A 27,856-nucleotide genomic window follows, 5' to 3' on the forward strand; every position below is an offset into this window, starting at 1 on the left:
TGTTGTGCCAGTTAAATTTATGTTTCTTTGCACACATCTACGTGCTACTTCCTCTGTTCCATATTATAAGCCATTTCATTCTAAGAGAATTAAAAAATATTATAAATACCACTCCGAGTTTAAGATTTCTTCCTAAATTTATTGCTTAATTGAGATGTCTCAACTCACGCGTCATGACCGTTTTATGCATATGTTATATGATCGATGTGGTTCAAACACATATATTCTTTTTCAGTGATATAGTGTCAACAAAGCTCATCTTTCCTATCTCGAATCTATCAAAGGAACTACTCACTGCTAAACCCCATGAGGTAGCACAATAGCTCATCTTCCGGTGACCATGATGTCAAGAACATAATTCGTGACCACGTCGTCGCTCAATGACGTGGTGAGCGTCATGAGTCGGGATGCCATAGCCAAGTCATTGGTGCTGTTGAGTTGTGATCCAAATTCATTTACACTTAATAAAGGTCAGTTTTTACCGTAGAGGGGGCGGATCGTCATCCCTTTTAGGGTTCCACCATATATATACCTCTTGTAAGCCGCCGTGCGGCGATGTAATCTCACCTCAGATATAGTGAAGATATTTTGCTGGCTGGCACCCGTGGTTTTCTCTCTCCTGTTTTGGAAGGGTTTTCCACGTTAAATCTCGTGTTTTCTGTGATTGATCTATTGTTCTTTATCGTTTATTCGCCTATCGTTTCCTAATAGGTGCTGGTCAATCTGAACAGCGACCACAGCTTCACTCGGTTTATTAGTATTCCTTAGAGCGTGTGCGGGTAAAATGGTGCTCTCTTCAATAAAATAAAAACACTATACAATTGATTAAGTCGTGGTACTAGAATGGTGCGTAGAATGTAACTGCCTCCATAAGAAAGACTTTATTTTTATACATGCATATGTCCAAATTCGTTTATAAGGCTGAAGTCTTTTTAGACATAGGTATTGTCTCTGTTCTAAAATGACTTTATTTCACCTATCATATACATATCAATACAAAGGTAAAAAGACTAAAATGTCCTCCACTCTATCAAATTGTAAAAAAGAAGAAGAAGCATATCACTTTATCTACACTGGACATGGCCCACTCTGTAACCTCCTGTGGAGTTCCACGACGAAAGGTCGGCGAGGAGCGCCTGTTGGTTCATGCATCCGTGTGCATGTCCCTCTGTCTCAGTGTTTCTGTTCCAGTGCGCGCGTGCACCAAGCAGCAGTGTCTGCAGTGAGCTAGCCAGTGATGGCCTGATCACAAAATTTTATGCCGCTCATTAGCTGGCCATCCTGCCTTTCGGCATCCTTGCAGTGAAACTTGGTGGCTGGCTGCTGCCGGGCGGCCGGGCAGGAGACTTTCTCCTGTGGCGGTGGCCTCGCGACAAAAACAAATGTTTCTGATCAATGTGGGCGGCGGCGGCAGGCAGCGCGCGGAAGGCAGAGCCCAGGCTGTCATGCCAGCTGCGCGCGCGCTGCGTCGTCAGGGCGCACATCGCATGGCCTGCGCTGCGTTTCCCGGCCACGGACATCACGCACTTCACTCCGTCTTCCGCGCGAGAGTCAAAGGCAGCTGGTTCACGACCACTTCAGGTGGTGACGCCCGCCGCGCGCGACGCACGCCCGCGCGGTCCTGCGGATTATTTCGCGTCATCTCGCTGTGGATTCTTGGTAGGGTAGGTACCGCGTCCAGAACGTCCATTCCCTTCCCCGGTACTCGCGCGGTCGCGCCGCGCCGGCTCGTGATGACCCTATACCAGTTCGGTAGCAGAGCGGCGTGGACGCGTGGCCCACCAAACGTTAAAGGCTTAGTTACACGGAATAAGTCTACTCTGCCTCCCTCCATTCATGCTTCCGGTTGAATCACACCCCTCAAACGCAAAACCGGGTATAACATGCCCCCTAACTTCCAAAACCGTTGCAAATCGATTCCTCCGACGGTTTCGTCATACGTGACATTTACGTGGCGGGTTGACTTGGTCTTCATCTTGTGTGTCATCGATGTGGCGCTTACGTGGCACTGAAAATAAAAACAAACCTAAGTAAAAATAAAAAGAAGTTTTGGACCCACGTGTCAGTTACTCTCTTTATACTCGGCGACGAGCGAGATTGAGAGAGTGGCGGGAGCAATGGGGCGAGGGAGCTCGTTTGAGCGGCGGGGTGGTGAGACTGTTGGAGCTCAGTGGAGCGGCGGGAGCAGCACGAAGGATGTCGAGGTTTGATCCAGACTCCACCCGAAGCTCCCCCTGCTGCTGCTGCTCCAGCTCAGAGTCATCAGAGGACGGCTCGAGCAGCCTCTTTTTCTTGGGCACCGCCCTCTTCTCCGCTTTTGGGGAGGCCTTCCCCTTCTTCGCCGTGGCCAGTTAACGAGGTGGCGGCGGCGGCGAGAGAGCCAAAACTACCTAGAGCGGCGGGGCGACGAGAGCTCGGCGGGAGCAGCAGGATAGCGGGAGCGGGGAGAGAGCAGAGGTGAGGAAGCCTCGCCGCCGCCGCCGCCTCATCCCCACCTTCCTCTCCTTCTTCCCTGCTGACGTGTTGAGCATCACGACTCCATGACAAGCACAAGCACAGTGACGATGGCGGCGAATTTATGCGGTACTCATGGCCATCTTCCTACGTACCCGACGTGAGTGACGGGCTCCATGGTCTCGTAGAGAAGATGGTGTTGCAGCCGAGGTTCCTGCATCAGCACATGTCGGTCGCCTTCGCCGCATGGTGCCATTTGGCCAGACACGGGGTTTGGCGGGAAGGAGGAGGTGGCGGTGCCCGTGTGATTAAAGGAGGTGAGGCCAAACCCTAGGTTGGAGTTTCCCATGGCGGCGACGGGGGGCAACTGCTGCTGCTGAGTTTTTGGCGTGTGGGGTGATGGGGTTGGCGCTACTACCGTCGACGTCATCCCTGGCCGCAGCGGCAGTGGGAGTCAACACAAGCTAACTCAGCCAGCCAACGGGGTCAATGATGCCACGTGTGACAAAACCGCCTCCGAAACCACCCGGGGAGTTGATTTGCAATGGTTTTGAAAGTTGGGGTATATGTTATACCCCGTTTTGTGGTTGAGGGATGTGATTCAACCATGCACATGAGTTGAGGGAGGTAAGTAGACTTATGCCTAGTTACACGGACAGGCCATGGCCCATAGCTGATATATGCGGCCCGTACATAATAGGCGGCGACGGGAAGGTGATGCGTTGGCCCAGTGATGCTTCTCCTTACTTAGGCGGCTTGGCCAATCCACATTCACACGTAGTGGGAAATCGCAAGTTAGTTGTATTTTGGATTTTGTTTCCTGATTTCTTGGGGAAGACCTCGATACGTCTGTTTCAATCTACAAAAGATCAAATCTGGTTATTCGACTCTGATCATAGTCAAATCATATGTGTTTTGTTTCAGTCTGTTAGATTCATTGGCAAATTGCTACTTGTTTCTATAATGCGTTCGACTTTTCTTTAATATAAAAGTGCGGATTAAATTTGTACCAAAATCCAAATCCAAATATATCTCTCGGAAGTATTAGCAAGATCTCAGGCCATACCATATATTGTTCTGCACAATTCAGATTTACTCCAGTATCCCCTGCATAATACGGCGTCTCTGTGATATCTTGGTATCACAATCGATCATCGGCCGCTGCTTACGCCCGCCCGCCCGATCGAGCAACGATGAAGAGGAAGAGAGAGGACGCCGCCGCCGCGGCGGATGGAGAGATCCCGGCCGCCGCAGCGCGCATGGCTTCGTCGTCGTCGTCGTCGTCGTCGTCGTGGGGCGCCATCTGCGACGACGTCGTCCGCAACATCTTCGCCCGCCTGCCGGCACGCGACGCCGTCGCGTCCATGGCGCTGTCGAGGCACCACCGCCGCCTGATAGCCAGCCCAGAGTTCGCCCGCCTCCACTGCCGCCACGGCGCGCCCCTGCCGCGCCCGCACATCGCCTACGTCGCCACGGCGGTCGTCGCCACCCACCGCGACATGTTCGGCCGCGTCAAGTCCCTCGAACAATGGGCCGAACAACGAGCGAAGCACGGCTTCGGGACAGGGGCTTTCGCCTGTCAATCGAGCTACGACGACCCAGAGCAGGACCGCTCGTGGACGTACCATGGCTTCCACGTCGCCGGCGACGGCCGCCGCCGCGGCACCGACCCGATGCGCGTCCTCGCCAGGCAGAAGCGCAACGACCAGAACTACGTCGGCACGTGCAACGGCGTCGTACTCCTTGCCGGCAAAGGGGAGGCGGAGGATGACGACCCTTCCATCGGGCTTCTCCTGAACCCGGCCGTCGCCGGCGACGAGATGAAAGTCTCCCTCGACTGTTCCTCGCCGGACAAGAGAACGAACTATCACATATCGGGCCTCGGTTACGGTCCAAGAACAAGAACCTACAAGCTCCTCGCTCGCAAGCACGAGTTCGTTCTCAACCTAAAAGTATACCCAAACGGCAGAAAGACACGCGGACGCGTTTCTGGTCAACCTCTCTACATAGACCGTGCTGACGAGTTGGTCGTGTACTCGTTGGGCACCGCGGCGGAGCAGCAGCCGCGAACGGTGCTCGCCGGGCTGGACAACGACAAGATCCCCGGCCGATCGCTTTACATGGACGGCGCGGTGTACCTCCTCAACGCCGACAAGGGAACCGTCCTCGCCTTCGACGTCGACGATGAGGCCATCACCCCCATCGACTTGCCCGGCGAGCGTGTCGTCGTCGAAGGTGGTGGCGAGCCTCGCTCGCACGCCAAATCGGATCTCATGGAGATGTCCGGACGCGTGTGCGTCGCGACAGCCGACGGCGGCGACGAGACACGCTACGCCATATGGCTGCTCATGGGCGATCGCCGGTGGGAGCGGCGGTGCGCGTTCCGCAATGACTACTTGTCGTCGGCGGCGAAGGTCGCCGGCGTCTGGGACTGTGGCAGCGGGCTGCTTATTTTATTGCAGTCCGGCGACGAAATCTCCATCGTTATACACGACGATGTGACGCAGGAGGTGTCCCACTTGGACGCGCCGCCGAACGCGTCGCCGGAGGAGGAGTCGGACTACCGGATCTGTTGGGGTTACAAGCCGACGCTCGTGTCTCCGGCGAGCATCATCGGCGACGGCGAGCTCAGCCAGCACGAGCAGCAGCGCCGTGACCTGGCGGCCTATGTGCTCGCCGCCCTGAAGCCCGCGAAGGAGCTGGACAGGCGAATGGGGCAGCACGCCGCGCTGCGCACCGTCTGCTTCATGGAGTTCTTGGTCCGCATAATGCAGAAGCTCCCCAGCCTGTTGCACCATGGCATCACGGATTTAGATAGATTTTACTAGTCTTCTGCAGCAAAAAAAAATGTAGCAGTAACTAACCTAGCCTATTTTGGGCTTCTTTTGGAAACGCATAATTTCACTAGAGTTCGTTTAATTCTCAATACCTGCTGGAATCATAGAATTACCTCCTGCCTCGTTCTGAATTGCATTGCTTCATTTGAACATTCAATCAGTACCGTTTTTGAAGATTGTTAATCTAGCTTTATTGGAGCGGGGACCGAGAAGACTGCATATGTTGATCAGTACCAGGGAATGCAACCGTTGGTCCCTGCATGTGTGCTAAATTGATTGGTTGATTAGTACCTGGAATTTATGTAGTAATCATGGCTGGGGCAACATTCTCGCGTGGTTTTAATTTGTACAAACCATAACCAGCCAACCACCTGTCCTGTCACACTGACCAAATTGGAGGGATCGCAATATATAGCAGCAGCACGGCTTGCAGGTGCAAGAAGCTTTCGAGATCATTATGTTGATGGTTACTTGAATACTTGTTGATAGCCAAGTCAAGCAACAGGCTACGCGTACCAAATCCTCTTCAAACTACTGTAGTAGTCCTGTTCAGTTTTGTCAAAGAAAGTTTAGCACTAACTAATTGGAGTATAAGCGTAGCTTAGCTTGCACACGTACGGTTTAATTTGGCACCGCTAATACGTACACGGTGCGTCGGCGATGGCCTCCTCATGCATCGGTCGTATACAGTGGATGTACGTACGTACGTATGGTGCTCTGTTCAGTACGTCGCCCGACATGGCATTGACTGTGATCCAATGCATCGGCCGGCGGCCGGCCGTGAAGACTGAAGAACTCAACCGATATCGAATTACTCCTACGTGACATCGCTGTCCTCCTTTTCTATCTGTCGGGTCGACAAGTGCCCTCTGGTTGCTTCCCTGTGTGTCTTCCCAGTAATCGAATAAATTGTTATAACTAATATTCTCTCCGTTTTGTATTATAAATTGTTTTAATGTTTTTGATTTCTATAAGTTTAACTAAAGCTATATAAACCATAGCAACATTAACTAAAAAAACATAATATCAAAGCATATTGAATACTAGATTTAACAAAACTAATTTGGTATTATAAGTGTTCCTATTTTTTAAAAAACTTAAACTTAAGACAAATTGACTTAAAAAAGTAAAAAAGACTTATAGTATAAACGGATGTAGTACAATGCATCATCATTCATCGACGACTTAATTACGTACAAGGGGCAATTAACTTAACTCAATCAGGTCTAGGACTAATATTCAGTCATCAGTCATCCGACTCGATCCAATCGGCCGATTGATCGATAACTAACATTTCAAATTAATTAGTCAACAATACACTCGTATTTTCGGACTAATATTAATTGTCGCCATTAACTTACGCACAGGAAATAGATCGAACCGAGAACACGAACAGGTACATTACATTGGTGCAGTTACGACGCACGAGAAGACGTACACGCCACCACCGCGTCAGCATTTACACCGGTCGGCGTGGTCGCCGCCGCCGCCGCCGCCGGCCTGCTGCTTGGCGCGGCGGCGGCGATGGAGTTCTTGCAGTGCGCGATGGCGGCCTGGACGGCGCTGTGCAGCTCCTCCATCGTGCTCTCCTCCGACGACGTCGACACCTTCACCGACAGGTGCCCGCTGGCCACCGGCGACCCGCGCAGCGACGCGGGCGCCGAGAACAGCCAGCTCCCCTCGTGACGCTTCGACGGGGCGGCAGCGGCGGCGGCGGCGCCGCGACGAAGGCCGGAGATGATGAACGAGTGCCGCCTCCGCCGCAGCTCCGTCCTCCTCCCGCTCTGATCCCCGCCGCCACGGCGGCGATTATTGGACAAGGACGACGCGAAGAAGAGACGCTCCACCATGGACGCGTACTTCTTCACCAGCTGCGCAATGTCCAGCCCACCTCCTCCTCCTCGGCTGCTGTTCCCCTTCACCTGCCGCTTGCTGTCGCCGCCGCTGCCGTCCACGCTTCTCCGCCACGTGCCGACGCCGGAGAAGAGAAGCGACGAGAGCCTCTGCTTCGCCTTGGCAACGTCGTCGTCGTCGTCGTCGTCGTTGGCTGACCCGTGGCCGTTGTCACTCGTGGTTTGCTGCTGGTGGCCGTGGCTTGCAGCTGCTGAGTAGATGCCGCTGCTGAGGTCGCTGCCGACGCGGCGGACTGGACTGGACATGCCGGCACACGCACTCGTCGCCGGGAAGGCAGAGGGCTCGACGTTGCTGGCGGTGGGGGAGGGAAATTGGCTGGGTGGAGATGGAAAGATGGTTGTGAAATTGTTGGGAGGAGAGGAACAAGGGTGTGGTGAGGCATGGACTAATTGGTGGGAGAGATAAGGCCATGTTAAGATGGTACTAAAACTTTTTAAAGTACCTATCACATTAGATATTTGAACATTAATTATAAATATTAAACGTAGGCTATTAATAAAACTCATCCATAATCTTGGACTAATTCGCGAGACGAATCTTTTGAGCCTAATTAATCCATGATTAGCCTATGTGATGCTACAGTAAACATTATCTAATCATAGATTAATTAGGCTTAAAAAATTTGTCTCGCGAATTAGCTTTCATTTATATAATTAGTTTTGTAAGTAGTCTATATTTAATACTCTAAATTAGTGTCTAAATACAGGGACTAAAGTTAAGTCCCTGGATCCAAACACCACCTAAGTGTGGGAATTGGGAATAACACGTTATTGCCCTAGTTTATTGACGTACTCCCTCCGTCAAAAAAAAAGACAAACCCTGGTTTCCGTGTCCAACATTTGACCGTCCGTCTTATTTAAAAAAATTATGAAAAAAAATTAAAAAGACAAGTCACGCATAAAATATTAATCATGTTTTATCATCTAACAACAATGAAAATACAAATTATAAAAAAATTTCATATAAGACGGACAGTCAAAATTGGACACGGAAACCCAGAGTTTGTCTTTTTTTGGGACGGAGGAAGTACATGGCAAGATACACTTGATAATGCAGTAGTAAGGGTGTGTGGTTGCAATCCTGTGGACCCGTGTTTAATCCCTAGCACGCTCAGAATTTCACTCCCTCTAAAATGATGGTGAGTTTGTCGTGCCGATGGTAGCTCTAACGAACGAGAAGTACATTCTTTAGGGAATAGACGATGTGGGAAGAAAGATGATAGAAGTAAGTACAAGGGGCAGCACAAATCCCAAATTATCTGGGAAGTTCAAAACTTCAAATATGGTTAGTACATAGGAGAAGAAAGATGAAAGGAAAACTGATATGTAAGAAAAAAATTCTCAAATCAGTTGAGAGAGTCAAATTATATCGGTTTTAGTAATCGGATGGTCAGATTTGAGGGATACGAATCAGCTTGGCCTTGTTCGCCTGTTCCATTACGATAGCATATGTGATGAGGCCCACGGATGATGTCCGGTAAGCAAACCAGGCCCATATAATTTGGTCCAGTGTGTTGCCTGCTCTCTTTCTTCTTCGGTTGTTTTCCCCTTTCGTTCGTCAGTAGTCCGTGGACCATGGCCGCCGCTTCCCCTCCGCAACGGCGCAGAATCGTTTCTGCAGCTGCTGGAGCTCCGCGAGGCGATCTCGGGAGAGATCGCTCCCGTGCCCTCGGCACTCCGCCACTCCCGTCTCCTCGCGATTTCGCCCGCCCGCTGCCCGCGCCAATCTCCATCCCGCGAGCAGCTGCGGCGGCGGCGGCGGCGGCGACCTGTCTCCCTTCCGCCGCATCCTCGCCGGTGAGCGACCCATACGGAAATCCTCTCTCGCGTCCCCTCTATACCCGCACCTTCTCTCTTTGCCTTAGGCCCTTAACATTAGCTTCTCTTCTAGATCTGGAAGCATGCTTTACTCTTTACCATATATTTGCTGTTTTTCTTATTATTTTTTTGAAATTGAAGAGCACAGCTCTTCCCCTTCCGTTAAAGGAAGCGAGCATGTTCAGCTACAGAGGAAAAAAAAACGAAAAATGGAAGGGAAGCAACATCAGATCACAAAACAAATAGTGCCATCCCACCATTCTGTATGATCTCCACAAGACAACAACAACATATAACAACTAACAAATTACCTTAAAATTAGTAGTGGGGGCAGTTTGTTTCCAGAAGAAATTCAGAATTAGATACGAGTTTTTAGAACTGGAATGGGAACCCACCTGGTATAAATCGGTCTGATATGTAACTGTAACATCATATTTTAGAATTAGATATGAGTGTTTACCTTTTACAACCGGGATGGGAACCCACCTCGTATAAATTGGTCTGATATGTAACCGTAACATCATATTTTAGAACTTCAGGGTCTAGTTGACTGTTGATGAACTTCTTTGGTCGACCTAGAATAAAGTTGGATTGGGCATTGTGACAGAAAAGGTTATTTCGTAATGTGTGTCCTTAACATCTCATACAATTCTAGGTATGTAGTATCTTATTTCTTGTGGGAAATTTGAGACCTCTAATTCAATTAAACCTGAACATGACTTTTATTTTTCTCAACAGATTTCTAAATTAAATTGATTGACAATGTACAGTAAATACAAATGTATAGAACAAACACAGTCTTTCTGCTCTCTCAGTATCTCCTTTATTTTTAAGTTTGATGTCGTACACCTCCAATTGCCCCATGTTGTTTCCTTGTTTTTCAGAACAACACGGTGAACTAGTAATCTAGCATCACCCATGCCCTTAAGCAGCAATATTTCTACTCAGAAAACCCACTATGAAGTTCTTTCTGTGAATGAAGGTGCTACATATGATGAGGTCCGAGCTGGATACAGGGCTGCTATCCTAAACGCGCATCCTGACAAGTCTCAGGCAAAACTGGATTCACTTGTGTCATCTGTTGAGCATGGGGAATTCTTCAGCGTGCAGAAAGCTTGGGAGGTCCTACGTGATCCCAAATCCAGAACAGAGTATGACAAGCAGCTGCAAACATCAAGGCAGAACTCTGCAAACATTGCTTATGAAATCGAGATCGAGGAAATGACTGTTGAAAGCACTGGTGATGCTATGGAGTTGATGTATCCATGTAGATGTGGAGATCATTTTTCGATCTTGTCATCTGACCTTGCGGAGATGGGCATTCTGGTCGACGATGATGGGGAAATATATTTTCAGTCATCTGACTGTGTATCAGCTTCTGTTGTTTTGAGCTGTGGTTCTTGTTCACTTAAAACACGGCTGGTTATAAATAGAACTTCTTGACAGTTGTGTAGAAATTGTACTCTTCATCTGGAACAGTTTTGAACATGTTTACTCCTCAACCGCTGCTTATGAGAAAAATATAAAATATAAAATTTCAGCTAATCAGGAATTTGTTTCATTATAACCATTTAACTTGCTAGAGTAGAGTCCCTACGGACTCTACCCATTTGAGAGCTTCTGACATGTAGCATTCCTTTAGGCAGCACTCAACAACGAACCATCTTTTTTGTTTGGAATATGAATGATGCATGTGACATAAATCCTTTTTGCTGTTCCTTTAACATCGTTTGATCATTTATTCCTCTTCTATCTGACTTTGTAAAGTATTTGGTATGATTATTTTTCAAGAAATAGGCGAATATTTCTGAATAGAGATATCTTTTGACCTTGAAATGTTTGGAATTTGTAATGCCATCAAACCTGAAAACTAATGACTACAAACATTATATATTTCTGAATAGATATTTTCGCTATATTTTACATGCCAAATTTGAATCTGGCAAGTATATCACGCCAGAAATATGAGCACCGTAGATACAGGGTGAAAGAAAATTTCAGTTCAAGTGGGCTGGTGCAAAATTTGTACTCACTGCAGCTTGGTTTTCCTCGGCTCGTTTCCAAAATTAGTCTCAAATGATACAGGAGACTGTAGTAAATCAATTTTGAAGAAAACTCGAAAGAAAATGAAGCTTATATGTGCTTAAGGAGGGATCTTTTTTCATATATGCATAAAAACGGATAATGCTTGAGGTCGGATGTGTGACATGAAGAGTTTCATCAAATGCTCCATCACTCATGTGACCTTTCTTTACCAACGGAAACATTTTTTTGTAGATGATCACCAAAAACAACTTTACTCGCGCCAGTCGGCCTACGCTGACATGTAGAAATGGGATATTTCCTATGGACAATAGCAAATTATTGATGCGGATTACCTACTTGATGATCATTTGGATGAACCAAATAGTTTAGTTTAGAAAGTGGTCTAAGCAATGTAATACTCCCTCCATCCCATATTAAGTTCTTTTTTGACTCATCCTATTTATTCTAAAATAACTTCATTTCTGAATAATTATTGCATCAGAGTTAGTGAGAGTAAAGAAATATTTACATTGGGAATAGATAAAGTGAGTAATAGTTGGATTAGGATTAGATTAAGTATGGGGTATTTTAGTATTTTGGTGTTTGTATTGGTATGTGTGGGGAATGAAAAATGAACTTATTTTGGGACGGAGGTAGTAGAAGTTTTAATAAAAGCTCGTCTTTACAAACATGGAACAAATAATCCAAGGCAATAATCAGATGAGAAAGCTAAAGAAGAGAACATGGCCTAGATTAAGGCTTTGTTTCATTTGGGGGAGATGAGAACCTAATTCCTGCGCACGAAAAACGAAGCAGTCCATTAACACGTGATTAATTAAGTATTAGTTAATTTTTTAAAAAAAGGATCAATATGATTTTTTAAGGAACTTTCTTACAGAAACTTTTTAAAAAAAACACCGTTTAGCAGTTTGAAAAGTGTGTGCGCGGAATACGAGAAGGAGGAGTTGGGAACCTGTGTAGCCGAACACAGCCTAACACAGTAAAACCTTATTCTATAGTGGGGTTTGGGATGCACAAACTATGGTTTGTGGGACAAGTTTTAGTAATTAGTGCATATAACTATGATAAACCACGTCAAATTAGGCCCGTTTGATTTTTCAGGAACTTTTGTGTAGATCTTTTGAAAAGATTATATAGTTTATCAGTGGCTGCGTTTGGCTACACTAGTTACCGTAACGGCCGCGACTGTAGCAGTTGTGAATGGCTGTAGTTGGCAGCTGGTTTGAACTGTCGCAACCGCAGCAAGTCCCTCTTAACAGAGCCGATTTAAAAAACATGCAAAAATAATCCACTAGCCACGATAACGGGGTAATAATTTTTTAGCCTTGCTCATTAGGCCCGAGCCCGGCCCGACCGAACCCGGGGAAAACTGGGCCCTGGGCCTGGACAGTGAGTAACTGAGTACCGAGTAGGCAAACTTTTGGAACCCACCCCTCTGCCGACTGTAGACTCCAGGAGTCCAGACTCGGCTTGTCTTCTTTCTTTTCTGCTCTTTTCCCCGCGGCCATCCCCGTCGCCCCACCGCCGCCGCAGGAGCCCGCCGAGACGATCTCCTCCGCCGAGCAGCGCCGATCTCCCCTCCCGCGAGCAGCGGCGGCCGGCGACCTGCTGCTTCTGCCGAATTCTCTCCGGTGAGCATCCCCGTACGTACGCGCATCCCCTTCCTCATCCCTCTCCACCCACGCCTTCTCTCTACGCGGCTATGCCTTAACCCTTAGCTTCTCCTTCTAGATCTAGAAGTTGCTTTTCTCTTTGCCTTTTAACCTTGGTACTAATAATAGCAGTTTGTTTCCGAAGAGAATTTTAGGGTTCAACTGAACCCCCATGCGTTAGCTGTGTACATGGATGCAGAGGCCGGGTTTATCCCATTTTCTTTTTTTTTTTAAAAAAAAACTGAACACCCATGCCACTCGTTAGGTCAGGTCGGCCCCTGTTGTTGGTCTTGTGATATTTTGGAAACCAAGATGCTCATGGTAGTCACATACTTGGTTCTAATCAGAACAAATTGGATCGCACATCATGATTATATTTGATTTGCACTTATAAATGATTGATGCTTGCTGTTTTTTTTTTGTTTTTACTGAAGAAACACGTTGTTAATTAATTAGTTAATTGTTATTGCAGATTTGCAGGCCAAAGGCCTGATACAATTACCAAACAGAGGCTGTTTTGAAGACACTATAGTTAGGGGCTTAGAGTAACCTGGTTACAGATAATGTCTGAGTTCCTGGATCTCGAGCTGCAGGATGGGATAAGGATGCCTTGGAATGTTATACCAGGAACTAAGCAGGATGCTGCAAACTGTGTTGTTCCCGTTTCCGCCATATATACTCCTCTCAGACCAAATCCTGCCATTCCTGTTCTTCCTTACGGCCCCCTTCGTTGCCGCATGTGCCGTTCTATTCTCAACCCTTTCTGCGTTGTTGACTATGTTGCCAAGATTTGGGTTTGTCCGTTCTGCTTTCAGCGCAACCACTTCCCCCAGCACTACTCCTCTATTTCAGAAAGCAATCTCCCTGCAGAACTGTTTCCTCAATATACTACAGTTGAGTTCATGTCCACTGCCGAAACTGGTCCTGTAGTACCACCAGTCTTCCTCTTTGTTGTTGATACTTGCATGATTGAGGAGGAAATTGATTATTTGAAGTCTGCTCTAGCGCAAGCGATTGAGCTCTTGCCAGACCAATCTCTTGTTGGATTCATTACATTTGGGACATACGTGCAGGTTATAATATATTCAACATTCTCCCATTGATGATTCACTGCTTAATGTACTGGTACTAATTTATATATGAATGTATTTTGATCCATGTAGGTGCATGAATTGGGTTTTGGTTTGTTGCCGAAATCATATGTCTTCAAGGGGACGAAGGAGGTTACAAAGGATCAAATTCTTGAACAAATGTGCTTCTTTGCAGGGAAAACAAAACCTACAACAGGTGTTATCGCGGGCTCAAGGGATGGCCTTTCAGCAGAGAGCATTTCTAGGTTCCTGTTGCCTGCTTCTGAGTGCGAGTTTGTGTTGAATTCAGTAAGAATTATGCTTACATAGTTACATAGAAGAATGATACTAATATTTATTATACAGGATAAATTTTCACGGCTTATAGTACAATAGTATTTCTTCTCACCATTGCAAATTATTGATACTATTTATCCTTGTAGATTATAGAAGAACTGCAGAAGGATCCTTGGCCAGTTTCAGCTGATCAGCGTGCATCAAGATGTACTGGAACTGCATTAAGTGTTGCAGCCAGTCTATTGGGGGTCTGTGTCCCAGGATCAGGTGCTAGAATTATGGCATTCATAGGGGGTCCATCTACAGAGGGGCCTGGTTCTGTAAGTCAAAATTCTCTAATAAATTATCATCTTGTCATGTTTAAGGACACACCAATGGCCTACTGTTGGAACTGAGGTTATTCATTCATACCCACCTGGTTTCAGTCTCTAGGATCATCATCTCGTTCCTTATTAAGTTGGAGCTCACATACATGCATGCGTGTGCAGCTGAAAAGGATATGGTTGTGCCTCCGCATTCCTATCATTTGTAGTGGACGCACATACCCATGACTGTGCATGTGGTATGACTGGGGTGTTCATGTGATTTGTGCCTCCTTATACTCTACAAAAGGATGAAAAAAATCTGGCTCAAGTTCTTGCTAGTGGTGTTTTAGTCCCACATGGCTATTATAGTTGCAGTAGAGTAATGAAGTTGGATAGGGCTGCTATCCAGGTGAAAGACTTAATGTTCATATGGGATGGACATAACTGGGATGTCTCATATTTAGAGTAATTGTAATGAAAAATATGTGAAAACTATGTGAAAATTCTCTAGATCTATGTTTTGCTGTTCTAGAAACAACCACTTGATTTGAGTTTCTACTTAAATTATCTCACAACATTTCATTTTTGTACAAAGTAACTGTCATTTTATCTCCTTTTCTTTGTACTCACCGTAACTCCTGACTTATGATTGGGTAATACACAGTCAGGGAATAACAATGTAAAAAAACGTGCACATGATGCTCCACGCCTGTGTATTGATTATCGCTAAGGGTTTTCTTGTCTTAAATGTCTGCTCTTGATATATTTTTTTAAGAAACTGCATGAGATATTCTTATACCTTTTTTCCCCAATATACCTGATGATGTTCTTGGCAAAATTTCAGATCGTATCCAAGTCCTTGTCAGAACCAATTCGTTCACATAAAGACCTTGATAAAGGTTCTGCTCCACTTTATACCAAAGCTGTTAAATTCTATGAGGAGATCTCAAAGCAGCTTGTACATCAAGGCCATGTGCTTGATTTTTTTGCATGTGCACTTGACCAGGTTTGCTGCTTTTCTCACTGTTTATCATTTAATAAGCTATCCACCCATTTCATCGCAAAGGATCACATATCAACTTATTGAATGAAGTATTATTTTATTTAGTAGTTTTAGTCTGTTAACAGGACTTGAACAAGTACTACTATCTTATTATTCATGGAGGATTGCCACACAAGCACTCTTGCGTTTATATTATATTATTACGCAAGCAAAAAACATTTATTGAAGCGTTTTGTTTCTTAAATGTCCAACAGCTCTATAAAATATTGTTTTTGGTGCATCAGAATTTAGGAGCACTATCAGCTATGTGCACAATGCCTGTTTAGGGATCATTTATACAAACTGTCTAATAGTTGCATATGCATTGTCAAAAAATGAATAAAAGCAGAAATATCAATACACAAGCTGTCGGTTTTAACTAACTAGTAATTATGCACGTGCAAGGCACGTTTTGGAAAGATAAAATATTGGCATAAAATCTTCTATATATGAGCTTACACAAAGATGAACTCTTTGATGATTCTCCTACTGCAGATTGGATGATAATCTTGACATTTCTATTAGTCGTCCACCAAAAGCAAGTTTATCAAGCGTACCTTATTTTACCAACAAAGAAATTCAGAAAGCTATACATTTTCACATGAGCAACCCACTTACCTAAACCAATAAAATTTCAGATTAAATCACATATGTTGTTGAATTCCATAACCCTATTTTTAAGTGATTAAGAACTGTCGGGAATAAACATAGTGTCCACCCTAGGAGAGCATGCACTTGGCCTTAGTACATAAAAGTTATAAGTTTTTTCATATCAGCATCCAATAATTCTTTTTCCCAGTATAAAAGAAGTAGATGAAGACAGGAAACTATTTACCAGAGATAACCACCTTAGTAAATTATCCTGGAAACTCTTAAATCCAAACGATTGTAGATAAATGAACATTGTAATAATGTTTTAGGCCGGCTTTTCAACCGTGTACATCCTCAGTTTTCCTATGCAGCTAGTCATTAATAATTAAAACATGTGAATCAACAACAGCATCATACCAAAAGATTCTATAAATGTGCAAAAAGTCAACATGATGAAAGAAAGAGTATAAACTCACCCATGCCACATTTCTTGCTAGGAGCATATGCTCTGTTCATATATCAGGAGAGAATGGTCAGTAGTACAAATAACAACCAATCGCACAAAATAATTTTGTGTTCATCCATCAGAGTAACTTCAGTTTAACATTAAATAAGGAATACTTATCTATGCTCATAATTTACTTTCTGGTAAATAGAAAATTGTAAATATCTAGGTGAATACATATGGTGAGCTATTTCTGCAATATAAAATTCACATTTATATGTGCATAGATGAACGAACAGTACAGATTTGAAAGCATGAATGGATACACAAATTATCTCTAGAAAAAGTGTGCAGTCTGCACTACAAAACATAGAAACATGATGTAGTATATCAATTTTAACATATACAATCAGTAATCACGCTAATCTGCTCTGCTTGTTAAGCCTCACAGCTCATAACAACAACACGGTACATTTCTTTTGAAGCACTTCTTCCTTTTGTTAGCCGTGAGGGAGGGGTACTTCTTTCTAGCATGTTTTCTACTTAATTCGAGTCAGCTTCAATTTTTAATATCACCAAGAGGTCCTGTCAAAATTATAAATGACAAAAAAGAAATTGTTCTTCAGGGATATGAGTGATAACAGAACCTGTGTTGGTCGGCGATTTCCTCTAGATTGTCAATACTTAGAAATAGAGAAATCTTCAAAACAGGAATCAAATTTTCCACGTGATTTTCCCTATTCCAAAATCCTCTATGCAAGCCATCTATAGAATAAATAAATTTCGCATGGGGAATTCCATCAAGCAGGTAGTACTCAGTGCAAGACGTAACATGAAGAGGAAGAAGACATAGTTGGATGCATCGATTTTCTTCTGAGAATGCAGCTGGTCAGGAGGTAATTGTAGATGAAAGAAGAACAAACCATATTGACCTCTTGACGATCACCTGCATCAAATCAAACACACATGTGTGAAACTACACGTATGTGCTTCAGGAAAATGTATAAGTTCTGTGAATGATCAGAACTACTATACGTAAATAAAACACAAAATCATTAATTGGTTTTGCCAACTAATATGTTATTAGGAGGATGTATCTTAGTAAAGATAGAAGAAGGTAGAAGGATGCAGGTTTACCCGGCAGCAATTTTGCTACACAATTGAACACCATTAAGAACCAAGATTGAGGTCCCCTGCAACCGAATATTTGACGAAAGCTTTTATCTGTACTGCTGAAAGCCACAAGCCCATATATGTTAAACTGATGTACACTACATGTAATATATCACAGATATTTTCTAACACACAATATGAGTATCGCAATCTTTTTCTTTAACAAATATTGACATAAGGAGGACTAAACTTCATCACAATCATTTGTTTATTATAGACCCCAGATCTTATATATGTAATGTAAACATTGCTTTGACCGAATTTGAAAACAACGTATGAGCACTATATATTTTTATGCCTGGAACAAATGATGTAAACATTTGTATGACCTGAAAAATTCAGACAAGCATTTACCTATCACAAAAAAAAAAGACAGAACCTATGCTACCAGTCATTCACTGAGCTACTGCCATCACCCCACGTAGTTGAGCACAGTCCAGGAGATACTCTAAAACGACCAGTTTACCTGATTGGTCAGTAGGTAAGCATCGAAATCTGAACACATTAAAACCAAGCTGATGGTTTCTTGGAAAGTAAACTGATTTTCCTATCCTTTAAAAAAAAAACTGATTTTCCTACTTCCTGCATCAAAAAGCCTGACACACAGAGATAAATCAACTTGAGCCAGGTAAAACATAGACTAAACAAGCATTTCGTTAAACATCATTTGGGAAGAGGGAGCATCGGTTTTTCTACTATTCCTTATAAGGACATGGACTCAGATTATCACATAAGGTAAAGTGCAGAATGCAAACCAATATCAAACGGAAACATTTAAGATCTAACTAACAGGTAATAGTTAGGTGTTTAAGCATCTATGAAGCTATTTTAATTCACATAATTAATAAGAAAATTTTAATCTCTCTCAAAATTTTTCCAACATAATTCTTTCAAAACCCCAATCAGGTGGTTCTGGGAATTGCAATGATGTTACTCATAATTTAGTTGCTTTAAAGTTTAATTTAGTTCCGATGAAGGCGTTTTGACCCACTTCGGTAGCTCCCTCATCTTGTCTAAACTAAGCAGAAGAACAATGGGCAACAGGCCATACTCTTTGCCATAATTCATACCCTGATAAACAAATATGATTATGTTAAGACAATCAACACACATGAATAAACTCTCATCAATCTGTTAGCTAGGCATGCATGCAGCAGACAAACCAAATTTTCAGAAAAGGCAAAGACAAAACAGAGATGGAACCTGAGAGGACGAAAGGTCTGAGCAGCTTTGGCGTGTTGTGATGCACCCAATGGCGTTGGGTGGCTGCTGGAGAAAGTCCGGCCGGCCGAGCCATCCTAGGTGATGGCGAGAACGGAGTACGCTACTATGCTTGGCCATGGCCGGCGGCTGGAGGAGGTTGGGGCCTTGGGGGAAGGCCACCACTTGTGGAGAAGACCAGCCGGCAGGAGGCGGAGGACGTTTGATGGCAGCTTGGATCCAACAGGCAACGGGCTGAGGAGGTCAAGAGCGCCGTTGGTGATGGAGAAGATCGCGCATGCTGGAGCAGCGGTCGAGTGTGGCGGTGGCGGCTGGGGCTGGGGACGACCTCCGTTCGGTCTCCTGTGGGGATAGCGATAGAGTGCGGCGACGGCGGCAGCAGATGGGGACGACCTGGGCCGAGCGGTCGTCGTTCAAGTCAAGCATCAGCAGCAGCATCTCCACCGGTCGTCGCGGCCATGGTCCTCGTCGTCGAGCCATCTCCACCGATGCAACCCGCCTCTCCGCCCGGATTGCCGCCTAGAGCACGTCACCGCCGCCTACTCCGCCTCCAGATTCACTCGGTCGTCGGCACCATCTCACCATTCGTCGACATGCGCCCGCCGCCGGCCATCGACTCCACCGCCCGGCCTCCCGCCAGCATGGTGCTCCCCACCGACGCTGCCCTCCATCACCTCCACTCCACCGACGCCGCCGGCCCGTTGCCCTGCGCTGACCCCGTCCACACCGGTGCACGGGGTACTCGTCCCGCTGGTCTCGCCGCCCCCTCTGCCTGGAGCACGCCTTCACGCCGCCAGCCGGCCCGTCGCCCTGCGCCTCTCCACCGCCGACCGCCACCGTCTCCGCGCTGCCTCCGCTCAACCTCTGCTCCAAACCGCCGCTGGGTCCTCTTCCGATCTGGAGGCCGTTCTCGACACTTCGCCTCGGCGCGCCGCCGGCCTGGACGATGGGGGAGGAGGCGCGACGGTGGAAGGCGGAGAAGGCAGAGGAGGAGGAGGCGCGGGCGGTCTGGGCGGTGGTTTCTTTTCTTTTTTTTTGGCGATTTATTAGCGAAGAGAACGATTGCGAAGTGCTTAACCGCCGACGAGATCACCGGCACCTCCCCGGCGAACTCTTCTCGACGACGGCGGCGGCGGGAGGCGGCGACCCGGTGACGCTTGAGGGGCGGGCGTAGCCGCGTGCGAGCGAGCGGCGCCGGCGGGCGCGCAGGTGGCGAGCGGCGGGCGGCGCCGTGCAGGAGGATAGGATGGGTTATTTTCTTTTCTTTTTTTTCCGCTAACCGCTGTTTACCACGTGGGAATCGCTAATTGCAGAGGTTGATCCAACTTTTAATATAAACCGTTGGATGAATAGATCTAAGGGTCAGGAGAGAGAGGTGTTTGATGAACTGGTGCTTTTTATATTGGTATAGATTAGCATATCATGAAACATCACTAATTTTCTTGATTCTTTGCTATGATTTTGCATGGTTGCCTTGTTTAGAATTAACAGTTTCTTGTCATATACTCTTTTCTCAGGTTGGTGTTGCTGAGATGAAGGTTGCAGTGGAGAGGACTGGGGGAATAGTTGTGCTTGCAGAAAGTTTTGGCCATTCTGTTTTTAAAGAGTCACTCCAACGCATTTTTCAGTCCAGCGACAATGATCTTGGCTTATCATTCAAGTAAATATATCTTAGCCCACTTGGTTCAGCTGGATTTTAACCTGCTCACATTTCCATGTTTAGTTTGCCTTCTATCTACTGCAAAATTAGAAAATAAAAATAGCGAAGTTCCTTGAGTCAGTTCTTTCTGTTATGTGAACACTCACGGGAGAGTCATTTTTCATACCTCCTTCCCCCTTCCACTTCCTCTCACTCACTCACTTGTGATGCATGCATACCAGAGAAGTTACAGATAAGTTAGAAACAAATTGCTTGCCAGCTTGTGTGCAGCTAATTATTGTTCAATTCAAACCATCAACATCTGTTCATCATAGGTGAAAAGGGGGCTTCAATGACATAAAGAAAACCATTGTGGCATCTAATAAACTGCATCAGCGCAACTTTATTTTTGAGTTTTCTGATTCCTGTACATAAACTACTTTGCAGTGGTATATTTGAAATTAACTGCTCAAAGGATGTCAAAATTCAAGGCATTATTGGACCTTGTACTTCCCTGGAGAAGGTATAGTATGTAGTTAATGACATGATTTAAACATTTTAGAATGATGATGGTATTATATATTTTTATGGGTTTTTTCTCATGTTATTGTTTGTACAGAAAAGTCCTCTATCCTCAGATACAGTTGTAGGCCAGGGAAGCACTAGCGCCTGGAAGATGTGTGGTCTAGACAGGAAAACATCAATATGTTTAGTGTTTGATATTGCAAAAAAAGATGGGCCCGATGCAATTAGTCAATCAACAAGCAATCAGTTCTACTTCCAATTCTTAACATAGTACGTAATCTGCCTTTTCCCCTTCATAACATCTTTGACTCTTAGAGATGAATATCCATCTCACTTGGAGATACCATGTGCAGTTATCAGCATCATGAGGGTCAGATGAGATTACGAGCTACTACACTTTCCAGAAGATGGGTTGCTGGTTCTGGTGGTGTGCAGGTAAGTTCACTCCAGGAATCAATTTTCTTTAGTTTCTGCTTCTGTCTGTACCCATTTTTGGGACTAGTTGAGCTAATATGTTCAGTTATTCTGTCTGTCTCTTGTCAACCTGTTTCTGACAATTGCTTTCCATGTCATAATTCAGTCTCTGTCCATAAACAATTATGTTTAGTCCATTTCAATGCATTAAGTGTCAGATGATGTTTCCTCTTTTTTATGGGAAAAGGAATGTATATGCTTACTGGATTGCATGTGTTGTAGGATCTAATAGATGGTTTTGATCAAGAGGCAGCTGCTGCAGTCATGGCACGCTTGGTCTCATTTAAGATGGAAGCTGAGGTACTCCCTTATACTCTTAAATTATTGTAATACTTAATGCACACATGACATACTGTTTTGCTATTTTGTGGAGATGGAATATTGTACCATCAAAATATGTGAATGATGGAAATTTAACCTTGTATCCTTTTCTTGTACTATATATGTAGATGACCACCACTTTTTCCCCCTTTTGAAATTTTGAGAATACGGGTAGTCTAATTGATCTATTTCTTCACTTTTCTTAACATATCTTGAATTAGTTGAAGCATTTAAAATATGAACTCAACAGAAGTGGGCCTATGCCTTTTCATGCTATCATTTATTAGTATGGAATCATTGTCTTCCTAGACAGATAGTCTTTTTGAAAAAAGGCTGTCGATGAGTGAGCCTATGTTGTCACGGTGCTGATTTTATTGGCCATGCCTTATGAGCATGTGTTGCGAGGAGAACAATCCTAGAAATTCTCACATTAAATAAGAAACAAAAAGCAGAGGATCCATGTATTGCCGATATACACAAGCGAATTATAGTTTATGTGGTTTCTTCTTAAATTGCCCACATAACTTTCTGCACATGGTCTTGAAAGGGAATGAAATATGATATAATGGACTTTCATTTATACACAGAGAGCACTAATTGGTAGTAATAGAACTATGTAGAAAACAAGCTTGTCTGGCTCCCAAGGCTGCTTAATTTGTATCAGTTAGAACTGCTGCAATTATTTTTTTGCTTATGTTTTCCTGCATAAGCCATACCCTAGATCGATCTTGCTATTGAAGTCCTATTATACCAGTCTCTTATAGCATTATCTTGATGTTCCTTTCAGGCTGATTTTGACCCAATAAGATGGCTTGATCGAGCATTAATTAGTATGTGCTCAAAATTTGGAGACTATCAGAAGGAAACACCCTCATCTTTCAGTTTATCTCCACGTCTATCAATATTTCCACAATTTATGTTTAATTTAAGGCGTTCTCAGTTTGTTCAGGTAATCTGTTTCTCATGTTCATTCAGTCATGCTGAACATATACTCTCAGTTTGATTTAGACTATTGAGCGGATTGTTGCCACGGATATCTGCTTGATTATGGGGATAAATTAAATATTTTAAGAAATGAACTTAACAAATAGCTTAAAATAGGTGATCTCAGCAATGCAGTAGAAGAAGGTTTTTTAAGAAAATGTGTATTTCGAACTGTGGAGCGATCCGGTGAATAATCTGAAAAGAACTGGTGGTTATATTTCTCTGTTTCTATTCTCAAATAATTTGCTTCCCATGCAGGTGTTTAATAATAGTCCAGATGAAACTGCATATTTTAGGATGATGTTAAACAGAGAGAATGTAGCGAATGCAGTTGTGATGATCCAGCCTTCACTTATATCATATTCATTTCAATCAGGCCCAGAGCCTGTTCTGTTGGATGTAACTGCAATTGCTGCTGACAGGATCCTTTTGTTGGATTCTTATTTTACTATCGTCATATTCCATGGGATAACCATTGCGCAGTGGCGAAAGGCTGGCTACCAAGATCAGCAAGGGCATGAGGTAATGTTTTGTAAGCCAAACCATGATAAGAGCAGATACGATTCAGCAGCTACATGTGAACTTTCATCTAAGCTCGTGAATAAATTGTCTAGTTTGATATGAATTATGTAGGTTTGGTTTTGCATTAAAAGTACAAAATAATCATTATAAATATTGTCGTACTCTTTAAAATATGGAGCTTGGGGTTGATGGTGCGTTGGATTTCATCCATCCCCCCGCTCCAGATCTTTTCTGGTTGCAAAGGCATGTGTGTTATTTGTAAGATTTTTGTAGAAAAGGTATTTTATCTTGGATATGAGTATACATAAGTGGATATATATAAGTTTTTGATTTATGAATAATTAATTATTTACTTCCTTTTTATATTTTAAACTTATATTTATTTGGGAATTGTATGTTAGTATACAGTACATACTACAGTTGAATTCAACAGTTAATTTTGTATGATGTTCAGGCATTTGCTCAGTTGTTGAAAGCTCCACGTGAGGAAACTGATTCGATAATCAAGGAGCGCTTTCCTGTTCCTCGTTTGGTCGTGTGTGATCAATATGGTTCTCAGGTTATTTTTTTCCCTTAAGCTATCAATACACTCTGCATCTGACATTTTTAGGAGAATACAATGTTGGCAATTTTCATGCTAACAGGATAAGATTTCAAGTCATCATAGTTTTTACTCCTGAACTGGATAGCCCAAATTTGAGGTAAAAAAATTGCAATTAAGTCTCCCAGCAAAAAGTGCTTTCCCAGAACCCTTCTCCTAAAGACCTAAGTAAATGTCATGGTTTGGACATCACATTACCTTTGGATGCACACTTTTTGATAGTAAATATTGAGTTGTAGGAAAATAAAAATGATATGGAAGTACCTTTAATTGAAAATCTTTTAATATCATTTCCATGTCAAAGCTAATTTTGTGTACTAGAATTGTCTATATTCTAAACGCATCTGTTTAGGAACGAAGGGAGGGACATTTTCAGAGGATAATCAGCACTTCCCACTAGCAACAAAAACAATTAAACAATACTCAATCATAGAATTGCTATCTTTTTTTACATTGCAGGCTCGGTTTTTACTAGCAAAGCTTAATCCGTCTGTCACATATAACTCTGACAATCCTCCACCACCTGGAGGAGATGTCATATTCACGGATGATGTGAGCTTCGAAGTCTTCATGGATCACCTGCAGCGGCTGGCAGTTCAGTAGAACACGGTCATGAAGCAATTTTGTATGAATCTTCAATAGTCTCGTCCAGTGTACAGCAAAGAACGACTTCTCCGTGTAATTTATGCAGGTTACCACATTGTAGTCTCGGATATGCCATTGTTGGCTCTACATCTGTATATTTCCATGGTTATAGGCTGCAAGGATTCTGCCTCCACTATAAATTCAAGAAGGAACATTCATGATTGTGTAAAATACGTTTCATATCTTTCTCCTACCCACACTGACAGTAACTTTTTTTTTCTGACACTACTGAACAGTAGCATGTATACACGTATCCTTCAAAACCGATCAGGCCTCAACCTATGCAGATTATCACAAGTAACTAGCCAACTAGGCAGTTTAAGCATCCATTCTTGAAGCTGTGATCACTTGTTCTCCTTCATTGATGAATGCGACGACAGCATCCATCTCCTTGGCCGCCTTCTCGCCGTCCGGCTCCACGAGGAAGTAGACATGGTTCTCGCCGGGCGTCTCGTACAGCACCGCCTCGCCGCCCCAGCCGCTCGCCCTGGCCGCCGCGACGTAGGCGCGGCCCCTCGCGCTCAGCGTGTCCAGCGACGCCACCGTCACCAGCACGCGCGCGCGCCCGAGCCGCCGCCACTCCCCGCGCGCCATGGCCACCGGGTCGATCACCGGGTCGTCCACCTCGTACCGCCCCGCGCACACGAACCCCCACGTCCGCTCCCGCCACCGCCGCGTCGCCGGGTCCGCCGTCTCCGACGGCACCGGCCGCTTCCCCCAGAAGTAGGGGTCGAGGAGAGCCACGCCGCGGATGGCCGCGCCGCCGTGCAGCCCCCCCTCCCCGCCGGCGCGCATCGCCACGTTGTGCGCGATGTTGCCGCCGGCGCTGTCCCCGACGAGGAACAGCCTCGCCGTGTCGCCGTGGCGCGACAGCCATGGCTCCGGCCCGGCACCGGCGTTCTCGAGCACCCACCGGAGCGCCGCCCACGCGTCGTCGTAGGCCCTCGGGAGCCGGTGCTCCGGCGCGAGGTGGTACTCCACGGACACGGCGACCACCCGGGCCTTCGACACCAGCGCGTTGAGGTAGCGATGGTACGTCGGCGAGAACGCCGACTCCGTCACGAACCCGCCGCCGTGGTAGAACACCACCACCGGCAGCTTGTCGCCGCCGCCGCGCTTCCCCGCCGTGAGGTTGGCGACGTTCGGCAAGTAGAGGCGGACGGCGAGGCCGGCGTCGGCGTCGATGACCACGTCCTTGGAGGCCACGCCGGTGGCCGGGTCCATCGACGCCGGCACGGTGTCCGTGCCAATGAACCGCACGACGCGGCCGCTCTTGTAGAGGACCAGGAAGGGGAAGAAGAAGAAGTCGACGTCCTCGCCGTCGCCGGCGCCGGTTAAGGCTGCCGGAGCCGGAGGAGGAGCGCGCGGCGAGAGCAATGCTCCCGCCATGTTGAGCAGGAGCAGCAGCGCAGACGAGATGCTCGCCGCCATGAGCAAAGCTTTTGGTAGTGGTAGCAATTAACCTTTTTCTCGTTCCCGCCTTTTATGAAGAACTCCATTTTAATAGAATCCCACTCTCATGATGCCTGGTGCTTGATCATGACGAGTTGGTTAATTAAAGGTCCGTACAATATTTCCCTTTTGAAAATTGAATTTAGGCCAAACTAATACTACTATTGAGGAGTAATATGACACAATTATTTATGCACACTTCGTTAAAAAAAATCGTTCAAAAAAATTATTTATGCACACATTTCTTTCGGATTTACTCCCTTTATTTCATATTACAAGTCGTTTGACCTTTTTAAGTTATATTGATTTTAAATTTAACTAAGATTATAGAAAAATAAACAAACATATTATCATAGTATATTTAATGTTAAATTTAATAAAATTAATATGGTATTGTTTATATGCTAATTTTTTCTATATACTTGATTAAATCTAAAGAAATTTAGTTAAGAAAAAATTCAAACAATTTATAATATAAAACAAAGATTGAGTATATTATTATGATTAATCAAGTAGCAGCAATTGCAAGAGGTGAGGAAGAGCGTGGATCAGTGGCGTAGCTAGGATTTTAGGTTATGGTGGTCCAATTTAATTAACATAATTTTTCTAAACACTATTAATGTTAGTATACTATTAACATTAAACTGCTTCAACAAATCTACAATAGGATTATGCATTGTTTTAACGGATTTATCAATCCAATTCTAATCGGAATTCCCAAAATCGAACCGAAACTAACACAGTGACATACCTGCTTGTTGAACGCTGCTCTTGATCCTGGTCGCCAGACGCCGGTTGCCGCCGTTGGACACGACCAGACGCCGGTTGCCGCCGTTGGACATGGGCCCCCAATCCCAAGCGTTGAGTCGTCGAGTTATAAAAGCAGCACTTGCACGATCGATGGCGTAGTCAGGATGGGAACTGGAAGGACGGAAACCGGAACAACAACTCGATAAAGGAAATCAACTTATGAAACAAAAGCATCGTACTTTTCTATGTTGGATCAGAACAGGGGTAATAAGCATTTGGGCCAGATTTTACTGTTGGTCCATGGCCCACACGGATCACCATGTGGCTCCGCCACTGGCGTGGATTTCTCGGCCTCACACGTGCCGATCGATGCGTAAGAGCGACTCGCAGTTTGTAGTTTCCGGTGAATTCGATAACACAACATACACGTCGAAGTCGCCAGATTCCGCCTTACTGGATCGAAAGATCTCATGACACGGGGCGTTTTGGACTGAAGCTGCTACGCTGGCCTGGAGCAGTAGAGTACTGGACGGCAGGCCAAAACGCAACCCGACGAAAGCAGGTAAGCCACATGAGGTATTCCTTCCTTCCTTCCTTTGTCGTAGTCCTCCTGTATCATCCGAAAATTCCCATAAATTAGCGGTCGCCAATTTCAGGGTCCTAGCTTTTTTTTTATACTGGTAAGTGGTAATGAACAAGGACATTTGAGCAGACATCACAGCACAGCACGAGTACTAGCATTGGAGTAGCAAGTTCAACTGCACTTACGTACTGCTGCTATATATATATATGACCCGCGGTCCAGAATATCATCATCCTACGACTAATGAAAAGACAGAGATAGCTAAGTGCTTGTTACTCAAAACTTTTTCTTCAAACCTCCAACTTTTTCATCACATCAAAACTTTTCTACACACATAAACTTTTAAATTTTTTCTTCAAACTTCTAATTTTAGTTAAACTTTCAATTTTTACGTTAAACTAAACACAGCCTAACCCCCCAGACCGTTGTGTTGGCACCACACCGATTGACATGCTCACTTTTGCTCCCACGGTCACTGTCTCACCGAGTCACCGGT

General features: G+C 44.9%; 5 protein-coding genes and 1 long non-coding RNA gene across 8 annotated transcripts; 3 read left to right on the forward strand and 3 right to left on the reverse strand.

Moving 5' to 3' along the window:
• The first annotated feature begins 3,520 nt into the window (after positions 1-3,520).
• On the forward strand, positions 3,521-5,382 carry LOC136351481 (uncharacterized). Its single transcript, XM_066303649.1, has one exon. It carries the CDS (start codon positions 3,648-3,650, stop codon positions 5,280-5,282), a length of 1,635 nt encoding a protein of 544 aa, XP_066159746.1. The 5' UTR covers positions 3,521-3,647; the 3' UTR covers positions 5,283-5,382.
• A 1,064-nt stretch (positions 5,383-6,446) lies between these two features.
• On the reverse strand, positions 6,447-7,555 carry LOC4345817 (probable BRI1 kinase inhibitor 1). The gene has a single exon (XM_015793625.3). It carries the CDS (start codon positions 7,448-7,450, stop codon positions 6,707-6,709), a length of 744 nt encoding a protein of 247 aa, XP_015649111.1. The 5' UTR covers positions 7,451-7,555; the 3' UTR covers positions 6,447-6,706.
• A 1,185-nt stretch (positions 7,556-8,740) lies between these two features.
• Positions 8,741-10,567, forward strand: LOC4345818 (uncharacterized). Its single transcript, XM_026020008.2, has 2 exons — positions 8,741-9,001; positions 9,907-10,567. The coding sequence occupies exon 2, from the start codon at positions 9,941-9,943 to the stop codon at positions 10,463-10,465; it is 525 nt and encodes a 174-aa protein (XP_025875793.1). The 5' UTR covers positions 8,741-9,001; positions 9,907-9,940; the 3' UTR covers positions 10,466-10,567.
• A 1,954-nt stretch (positions 10,568-12,521) lies between these two features.
• Positions 12,522-24,746, forward strand: LOC4345819 (protein transport protein SEC23 C). 2 transcript variants are annotated; one of them, XM_015794751.3, is made up of 14 exons: positions 12,522-12,711; positions 13,193-13,793; positions 13,884-14,099; positions 14,234-14,407; positions 15,237-15,398; positions 20,382-20,524; positions 20,951-21,026; positions 21,123-21,298; positions 21,382-21,463; positions 21,725-21,802; positions 22,611-22,772; positions 23,066-23,329; positions 23,784-23,888; positions 24,390-24,746. In XM_015794751.3, the coding sequence occupies exons 2-14, from the start codon at positions 13,284-13,286 to the stop codon at positions 24,531-24,533; spliced, it is 2,292 nt and encodes a 763-aa protein (XP_015650237.1). In that variant the 5' UTR covers positions 12,522-12,711; positions 13,193-13,283; the 3' UTR covers positions 24,534-24,746. The 2 variants fall into 2 exon arrangements, with proteins under 2 accessions (XP_015650237.1, XP_015650238.1); XM_015794752.3 differs by having other exon boundaries at positions 12,522-12,699.
• LOC136351245 (uncharacterized) lies at positions 17,076-17,703 on the reverse strand. The gene is made up of 2 exons (XR_010734455.1): positions 17,608-17,703; positions 17,076-17,416 (listed from the first exon to the last, which is right to left on the reverse strand). It is a non-coding gene; the product is annotated as an uncharacterized lncRNA (long non-coding RNA).
• Positions 24,388-26,960, reverse strand: LOC4345820 (probable carboxylesterase 12). Of its 2 annotated transcripts, none has more exons than XM_015794753.3 (2): positions 26,779-26,960; positions 24,388-26,101 (listed from the first exon to the last, which is right to left on the reverse strand). In XM_015794753.3, the coding sequence occupies exon 2, from the start codon at positions 26,004-26,006 to the stop codon at positions 24,894-24,896; it is 1,113 nt and encodes a 370-aa protein (XP_015650239.1). In that variant the 5' UTR covers positions 26,007-26,101; positions 26,779-26,960; the 3' UTR covers positions 24,388-24,893. The 2 variants fall into 2 exon arrangements, with proteins under 2 accessions (XP_015650239.1, XP_015650240.1); XM_015794754.3 differs by having other exon boundaries at positions 24,449-26,107; positions 26,779-26,930.
• Between the last annotated feature and the right edge of the window lie 896 nt (positions 26,961-27,856).

This window comes from Oryza sativa, chromosome 8, assembly GCF_034140825.1.
Source record: "Oryza sativa Japonica Group chromosome 8, ASM3414082v1".
NCBI lineage: Eukaryota > Viridiplantae > Streptophyta > Magnoliopsida > Poales > Poaceae > Oryza > Oryza sativa.

Coding starts and splice junctions, on each gene's coding strand:
- LOC136351481 (XM_066303649.1), top strand. CDS start 3,648: ATGAAGAGGAAGAGAGAGGACGCCGCCGCCGCGGCGGATGGAGAGATC.
- LOC4345817 (XM_015793625.3), bottom strand. CDS start 7,450: ATGTCCAGTCCAGTCCGCCGCGTCGGCAGCGACCTCAGCAGCGGCATC.
- LOC4345818 (XM_026020008.2), top strand. CDS start 9,941: ATGCCCTTAAGCAGCAATATTTCTACTCAGAAAACCCACTATGAAGTT.
- LOC4345819 (XM_015794751.3), top strand. CDS start 13,284: ATGTCTGAGTTCCTGGATCTCGAGCTGCAGGATGGGATAAGGATGCCT. Junction 21,299..21,381: donor TACTTCCAATTCTTAACATA/GTACGTAATCTG, acceptor TACCATGTGCAG/TTATCAGCATCATGAGGGTC. Junction 21,464..21,724: donor CTGGTTCTGGTGGTGTGCAG/GTAAGTTCACTC, acceptor CATGTGTTGTAG/GATCTAATAGATGGTTTTGA.
- LOC4345820 (XM_015794753.3), bottom strand. CDS start 26,006: ATGGCGGCGAGCATCTCGTCTGCGCTGCTGCTCCTGCTCAACATGGCG.